Below are 8,704 nucleotides of genomic sequence, written 5' to 3' on the forward strand. Positions count from 1 at the left end.
AATCTTAAATAAGCTGCTTCCACCAACTTCCCCCTCATCTCAAACCTCCACTCACCAAAGACATCTCTCTCAGCCAAGAAGGCTCCAGAAGAGGCTTGGAAGTAGCAGCCTCTGCAAATTCCTCCCCATCCTACCAAAAGGGCACTTCAAGAACTTTACAGTCTGAATATTGCTCCAATGCCATTCACCAGAGCTGGATCAGAGCATGCGGGGTATCTTTCAGCAATCAATTTCTATTTAGGCTGCCCATCACAAAGAAACTTTGGTGAAAACCTGCTTTCTATGCAAATTCAGAATGCCATCCAGTCCTCAAGTGGGAGCCAACACGGGGTGGGGGTTGGGGGGGGCGGTATGGATACACACAGTCCATCCTCCACTGAAGACTTTTTTCTGGTACAGGGGCATCCTAAACTTGCCGCATTTCCTTTGCAGAGTTGTGATCTTCCATCCATCCCCGAATGCACGATTTTTTCTCCATCTGAAGGCTCAACCTAATCAGCTATTGTAGAATAGCTATGGCAATTCATTCCCTTGCTTTCTTGACATTTTCCTCTCTTCTCCTGGCTGGGAAACTGTTTTGATCTCAACAGGGTTGCCTGTATGGGGATTCTGCATGTTAATGATGTGGCTAGCCGGCAGGGATAGGTGAGAGCACACACTGTACTTTTCCCAGTTATGTTTCGCCTCATCACAGCTAATAGTGGCCTTTCTAAAGGCCTGCTACACGAGAAGAGAGACCTACACACCTAATCTTATCCTCTTTGGGGGAGCCTCCGGGGACCAGGTGGAAACAGAACAGACAGCCCGTTCTCCCGTCAAGTATCTAGACGCCGGACCAAAATATCCCCCAGACAGACACTCCACCGCCAAGGAAGCAAACACACGCAAAAAAACAAAAAACAAAAAACAACTCCCTCTTGCTCGGCGAAGAAGTCAGTCGATCCCCTTCACCCTGGTTTCAGCCGGTCCAGGCTTCATACCCTTGCTCTGTCCAAGCTGGTATAAGATGCTGCATTCTCCTAGCAGTACACGGCCGCCGCCACCCCCCACCCAGGGAAAGGACTTCCAACGGAGGTGGGAGCATCAGCTCCGGTACCCGCCCTTCCCTCTCGATCCTGGCCAGAAAAACTGCACTTCCCGGATTCCCGGCCACTCTCTCCCGCCCCCTCCCCGGGCGATCCAGCTATGCCAACCAAGTGCCCAGCCCAGCTGCACACCCCCCGCACCCCCGGCCAGGCCCCCGGAACAGGCCCCGGCTTCCAGCCTCTCCCTCAGCCTAGGACTCCCCCATTCTGGACGCACCCCTCAAGCAAACTAGGACTGAAAAAAGTCCCACCCCGCCCCCCCCCCAGCCACGCCGCCAGCTCCCAGCTCCTCCAGGAGGAGCCTCCTCCCCCAGGGGCGACAAGGGAACGCGGGGGGTGGGGGTGGTCCCAGCAGCCTCCTCCCGCACCCCGCGAGGGGCCTGGCCCCCAGGGAGGGCAGACCCGCGCGGCCCCGAAGGGACACCTCCCACTCCCTCCACCCTCCGGGGTCGGCGGGTCTCGGCAGCGAGTGTGCTCGCCGCAGGTCCTCGGAAGCCTGGAGGAGCCCGGGGGCTGCCCCGGGTCGGGAAGCAGCATCTCCCAGGGGCGGGCGGAGGTCAGCACCGCGGCACACCCCGGGGGGGCACTCACGATGGTCACGCTGGCTTTGCGCAGGTCGCGGTTCTCCTCCTGCAGCGCCTTGCACTTGAGTTTGTAGGTCTCCAGCTCGATCTTGAGCACCTTGTTCTCCTGCTGCAGCGAGGCCAGGCGGTTGGTGAGCTCCTCCAGGCGGAACGGCGAGATGACAATGCCCCCCGACTTCCCACCGCCGCCGCCTCCCCCGCCGCCGCCGCCGCCGCCGCCGCCCGAGGTCGACGAGCAAGACGACTGCATGGCGGCCGAGCCACCGCTGTTGCCCCCCGCCCCGTCCGTGTCGCTCTCGCTGGCGCTGTCCGCCATGGCCGCGGCGGGCTGGGGAGGCGCGGAGGAGGAGGAGCAGGGAGGCGGCGGCGGCGAAGGCTGGGCTGCGAATGAGTGGGCGCCGGGGCGAGCACAGGGGAGCGCCGAGCTGGGCGCCTGGCACCAGGGCGCAGACTCGGAGCGGCGGCGAGAGAAAGAGAGGGAGCTTCCCGCTGCCAAGGGACCTCCTCTGCCAGAGAACAGAGACCCCGCCCGGGCTCGGGCAGTATTGCACTGGGGCTCGCTGCAGCCGGGCCTGGCGCGCTCGCTAGGCCGCTCGGCTAAGCCGGCGGAAAGCTCCGAGACCCACCCGCCACCGCCCTCCTGGCGTCCGCCGACGGGCTGGGGCCGCGCTGGCCGGACGCGGCGGGAAAGCCGGGCCAGCCTCCGCGCCAGCCGCGCGCGTTCCGAGCGAGGGCCTCCCAGCCCCCTGACCTAAGCCCGCGGCCGCCCAGCCTCTTCCGGGCTCGCGCCCGCTCCTGGGAAAAAGAAACCTAACGCCCCGCTAGCCTCGCAGGTGCTGGGGACACGTGGAAAGGTCGGCCCGGCTCAGGCATCCAGCCCCCGCCGACTCCGTGGCCCCATCTCCCGCTGACCGTGTGTGCTCCTGTCTCCCTCTGTCTGTTTCAAACAGACACGCAGCCCTTTTCGTTTGAGCTTGCCTGGGAAGCTTCGGATAGCGCTCACAGAACAGAAAGTTCCCCTGCAAGGAGCGGAGGAGGGCGACGAGACGGGAGCCACAGGTTAACCTCGTTAAGAAAAGATCTGCAGAAGAAACACACCGCCCTCTTTACTCCCGTAAACCACCCTGCGCTCAATTGTCTAAACAAGGTGGAAGTTTTTTCTTTTCTCTCTGCATCTTGCAGACAGTGCCAGAACCTGTTGGGCAATAGGATTAAGACAGTAACATTTATCTAATCCAAAAAGAAAAAAAAGACAAACAATTTTTGTGGATTAAAATATCTGTTTTAAGTGCCAGTTTTCCAAAGCAACTGCAGGCAGAGCATTCTGCTATACAAATAGTAATGATTAAGTGGGAATGCAACATAACCATCATTTTCTTTCCCATCATCTTGCCCACTCCTAGAAAACTTAGGTAGGTCAAAACTAAACACAGATTAATTACGCTAGTGTGGTCTAATTCGGGGTCCTAGTTTTAAAGCATAAGTAATTCAGAATCAAAACTTGCATTTCCCCTTCTCCCCTCCCAAACAAAGGCTTACAGGAAATTGGCCCAGCAGGTGAGATGATTCTTAACACTTTACACTGTTGACACAAAACAGCTTTCACTTATGTATGAAAATCAGAAAATGAAACCGACCAGACTAGTTTTATTACCCAAGCTTAGTCAACAGAAGAACAAACATATGGAAACAAAATATAGAGGGAAAATGGGGTGAAGTTTTTTCCTTGAACTTTGGGGAAAGTTTGTAATGTGTTAGGAAGGATAAAGGAGTGGCTTTAATGATTTTTATTTCAGCTCCTCCATTATCTTTAAAACTAAATTTAGCCTAATGATTACTGTTATTCAATGGCTAATGAAAACTGGTACCCAGGAATAAAGTGAAACCTCCAAGTGTTCCAAATGACATCATCCTTTACCAAGATGGCTGCTTTCTGGCAGCCGGCTCCAAAATGCCAACCACAATTAAACCCCAAATTTCTAATTATTTTTTAGTTTAAAGGACTTCTGAATTAGTCACTGTTGGTGTAGCAGGAACAACAACAAAAGGGTTGACTTTGCTCTTCAGAAACCTTCAGCCAATGTAAATAAATCTGTTAGAAGTGACCAGTTTAATTTTCACTGAAACTTGCTCTTCTCCCTGACTTTTCCTTTGGGGAATCTGCTAGAGGAGACAAACAGCTCGTTAAACTGGAAACAGCTTCTGGAAAACTCACTTGCTGGGTGAAATGGAGGAGTAAAGCTAGCAGGGAGCAACACCACAGGGGGAAACCCAGACTTAACATTCTTTCCACTTTATCCAGCACTGTGATAGAATCTTTTAAGAGCCAGTCTGGCTTCCATTCTTCACAAGTTTCCACTGTTCCCTATCCCATAGTATCTTAAAGCTTCCACCTCTAGAGCTTACTTAGAAACACTCAGGAGACAAGTTGCCTTTTCTCTTAGCTTTATCACCAACTGCATTCAAAGAGAGGACTTAACTGCTACCAGTTGGCAGAGGGGTGGGGTTTAAAGTGCTTGACTTTCTTAAAGGGCCCATGGTTACTGTAAATGGATTGGTTTTGAATTGGATTTGAAGGAAAACTGCATTTTGACATGATACTCACAGGCAGTAACTGTGTTTAGAAGGCCTTAGGGAGAAAGTCATCTTCTAAAGCTTCCCTGCTGATACAGATGGAAATAAACTGGAGAATATTTTTTCACTGTGGTTTTTATTGTTATTGCAAAGCAGAAGCATGTCTAATTTTCTACTTCTTGTAAAAGTGGTTCCCCTTATAAACAGACCATTTATCACAACATTGGTTCAGTAATAGGATTACAATGAAAACACTAGTTACAAAACCAATAATATCATTATAAAACTTCTTCTCAGCTTTCCCGGGGAAATGAATCAGAAGAATAAATGGTAGTATGGAGGAAGAAGAAACAAATACAGACCATCAGTTCCATTGGAGGAATAACAAGATTTACCTTTGTCCAAAATGCAAGCTGCAAAGATATAACAACAAAGAAAAAGACTACATATAGTCTAATTGCAAGGTACAACGTCTCTTTGTCTAATGCCATTTATTCAGCTGATTTACTCTGTGGCCTTGGAATGTTCAATAATAAAGTTAAGGGACTTCCCTGGTGGTCTAGTGGTTAAGAATCCACCTTCCAGTGCAGGGGCTGCGGGTTCCAGCCTTAGTCAGGGAACTAAGATCCCACATGCAATTGAGTCTCCGCACTGCAACAAAGAATCTGCATGCTGCAGCAAAATCCTAGTCCAGCCTAAAAAATAAAATTTTAAATTAAAAAAAATAATAATGAAGTTAAAATATAGATATAAATCACTGGTGATTTTTGTTTAATTTTTAATGGCTAACAATAAATTGCTGTATATATTACATTAGTATTAGACACAAGTGATTTCACTCAAGCACTGAATAGACTTGGTGGTTGCAGAACCTATCATTACAGTTGTTGTTGTTTTTTTTCTAATTTATTTGGCTGCAGCAGGTCTAGGTGGCCTTCGAGATCTAGTTCCCCTTCCAGGGATCAAACATGGAGTCCCAGCCACTGGACCACCAAAGAAGTCCCCAGAACCCATCAATACAGTTTTAAAAAGAACTGGAGTGGCCCATTGCCTTCTGAGACAGCTGACAATCTGTCTGTAGAATGTGTTTCTCTCAAAATAAATCTACCTCTTACATATCAAAAAATAATAATAATTAGAGTGAGCCACATATGACCTGGCTTTCACAGAGTGCCTGAATTTGGATAGAATCATAGACTGTGCCACTGTGGTGCTATTATTTCTTGAAAGGTAACCAATAGTAGAGACAACTGGAGTAACAGGCAAGTTTGGCCTTGGAATACAAGATGAAGCAGGGCAAAGGCTAACAAAGTTTTGCCAAGAGAACACACTGTTCATAGCAAAGACCCTCTTCCAACAACACAAGAAACAACTCTAACATGGACATCACCAAATGGTCAATACTGAAATCAGATTGATAATATTCTTTACAGCCAAACATGGAGAAACTCTATACAATAAGCAAAAACAAGCCCAGGAGCTGACTGTGGCTCAGATCATGAACTCCTTACTGGAAAATTCAGATTTAAATTGAAGAAAGTAGGGAAAACCATGAGGCCATTCAAGTATGACATAAACCAAATCCCTTATAATTATACAGTGGTGACAAATAGATTCAAGGGATTAGATCTGATAGATAGAGTGCCTGAAGAACTATGGACAGAGGTTTGTAACGTTGTATAGGATGCAGTGACCAAAAAGAAGAAATGACATCTTAAAGAAAAAGAAATGCAAAAAGGCGAAATGGTTGTCTGAGGAGGGCTTACAAATAGCTGAGAAAAGAAGGGAAGCAAAAGGCAAAGGAGAAAGGGAAAGATATACCATCTGAATGTAGAGTTCCAAAGAATAGTAAGGAGAGATAAGAAAGCCTTCTTAGGTGAAGAAGAGGTGGCAAGAATAAACAGAAGAACTGTACAAAAGTGTCTTAATGACCCAGATAACTACAGTGGTGTGGTCACTCACATATAGCCAGACATTCTGGAGTGTGAAGTCAAGTGGGCCTTAGGAAGCATTACTATCAACAAAGCTAGTGGAGGTGATGGAATTCCAGTTGAGCTATTTCAAATCCTAAAAGATGATACAGTTACACTCAATATGCCAGCAAATTTGGAAAACTCAGAGGTAGCCACAGGACTGGAAAAGGTCAGTTTTCATTCCAATCCCAAAGAAAGGCAATGCCAAAGAATGTTCAAACTACTGTACAGTTAGGTTCATTTCACATGCTAGCAATATAATGCTCAAAATCCTTCAAGCTAAGCTTCAACTATATGTGAATCAAGAACTTCCAGATGTTCAAGACAGATTTAGAAAAGGCAGAGGAACCAGGATCAAATCCCCAATATGCATCAGATCATAGAAAAAGCAAGAGAATTCTAGATAAACATCTACTTCTGCTTCATTGTCTACACTAAAGCCATTGACTGTGTGGACCACAACAAACTGTGGTAAATTCTTAAAGAGCTGAGAATACTAGATCACCTTACCTGCCTCCTGAGAAACCTGTATGCAGGTCAAGAAGCAACAGTTAGAATCAACATGGAACAACAAACTGATTCCAAATTGGGAAAGGAGTCCTTAAGGCTGTATATTGTCACCTGCTTTGTTTAAATTATATGCAGAGTACATCATTTGAAATGTGGACTGGATGAATCACAAACTGGAATCAAGATTTCTGGGAGAAGTATCAACAACCTCAGACATGCAGATGATACCATCATAATGGCAGAAAGCAAAAAGGAACAAAAGAGTCTCTTGATGAAGATGAGAGAGGAGAGTGAAAAAGTTGGCTTAAAACTCAGCATTCAAAAAATTATACATGGCATCTGGTCCCATCACTTCATGGCAAATAGATGGGGGGGAAATGGGAACAGTGGCAGATTTTATTTTCTTGGGCTCTGAAATCAGTGCAGAATGGTGACTGCAGCCATGGAATTAAAAGACACTGGCTCTTTGGAAGAAAAGCTACAACACACCTAGACAGCATATTAAAAAGCAGAGATCACTTTGCCAATAAATGTCCATATAGTCAAAGCTATTGTTTTTCCAGTAGTCGTGTATGGATGTGAAAGTTAGACCATAAAGAAGGCTGAGCACTGAAGAATTGATACTTTTGAATTGTGGTGCTGGAGAAGACTCTTGAGAGTCCCTTGAACAGCAAGGAGATCAAATAAGTCCATCCTAAAGGAAATCATGGAGAAAGCAAGAGAGTTCCAGAAAAACATCTATTTCTGCTTCATTGACTATGCCAAAGCCTTTGACTGTGGATCACAATAAACTGTGGAAAATTCTGAAAGAGATGGGAATACCAGACCACCTGACCTGCCTCTTGAGAAACCTGTATGCAGGTCAGGAAGCAACAGTTAGAACTGGACATGGAACAACAGGTTCCAAATAGGAAAAGGAGTACATCAAGGTTGTATATTGTCACCCTGCTTATTTAACTTATATGCAGAGTACATCATGAGGAATGCTGGGCTGGAAGAAGCACAAGTTGGAATCAAGATTGCTGGGAGAAATATCAATCACCTCAGATATGCAGATGACACCACCCTTATGGCAGAAAGTGAAGAGGAACTCAAAAGCCTCTTGATGAAAGTGAAAGAGGAGAGTGAAAAGGTTGGCTGGAAGCTCAACATTCAGAAAACAAAGATCATGGCATCTGGTCCCGTCACTTCATGGGAAATAGATGGGGAAACAGTGGAAACAGTGTCAGACTTTATTTTTTGGGGCTCCAAAATCACTGCAGATGCTGATTGCACCCATGAAATTAAAAGACACTTATTCCTTGAAAGGAAAGTTATGACCAGCCTAGATAGCATATTAAAAAGCAGAGACATTACTTTGCCAACCAAGGTCCGTCTAGTCAAGGCAATGCTTTTTGCCGTGGTCATGTATGGATGTGAGAGTTGGACTGTGAAGAAAGCTGATCGCCAAAGAATTGATGCTTTTGAACTGTGGTGCTGGAGAAGACTCTTGAGAGTCCCTTGTACTGCAAGGAGATCCAACCAGTCCATTCTAAAGGAGATCAGTCCTGGGTGTTCATTGGAAGGACTGATGCTAAAGCTGAAACTGCAATACTTTGGCCACCTCATGCGACGAGTTGACTCACTGGAGAGGACTCTGATGCTGGGAAGGATTAGGGGCAGGAGGAGACGGGGACAACAGAGAATGAGATGGCTGGATGGCATCACCGACTCGATGGACATGAGTTTGAGTGAACTCTGGGAGTTGGTGATGGACAGGGAGGCCTGGCATGCTGTGATTCATGGGGTCTCAAAGAGTCGGACATGACTGAGCCACTGAACTGAACTGAACTGAAAGGAAATCAACCTTGAATATTCACTGGGAGGCCTGATGCTGAAACTGAAGCTCCAATACTTTTGCTACCTGTTGTGAAGACCCTGATGCTGGGAAGATTGAGGGCAGGAGAAGGCAGCAACAGAGGATGAGATTGTTGAATGG

At 47.1% G+C, this 8,704-nt stretch overlaps 1 protein-coding gene across 1 annotated transcript in view; it reads right to left on the reverse strand.

Annotated features, from left to right (window-relative positions):
* The window catches only part of CCDC6 (coiled-coil domain containing 6), a 112,443-nt gene extending 109,636 nt beyond the window's left edge, over positions 1 to 2,807 (reverse strand). The window contains exon 1 of the mRNA XM_055425668.2: positions 1,677 to 2,807. Within this exon, the coding sequence (XP_055281643.1) occupies positions 1,677 to 1,985 (309 nt within the window). The 5' untranslated portion in view covers positions 1,986 to 2,807. The remainder of the gene's footprint in view (positions 1 to 1,676) is intronic.
* Positions 2,808 to 8,704: the final 5,897 nt, after the last annotated feature.

The sequence above is a fragment of the Moschus berezovskii genome, chromosome 12 (genome assembly GCF_049115385.1).
Source record: "Moschus berezovskii isolate FMDL1 chromosome 12, NW_MosBer_1.0, whole genome shotgun sequence".
In the NCBI taxonomy this organism is placed as follows: Eukaryota; Metazoa; Chordata; class Mammalia; order Artiodactyla; family Moschidae; genus Moschus; species Moschus berezovskii.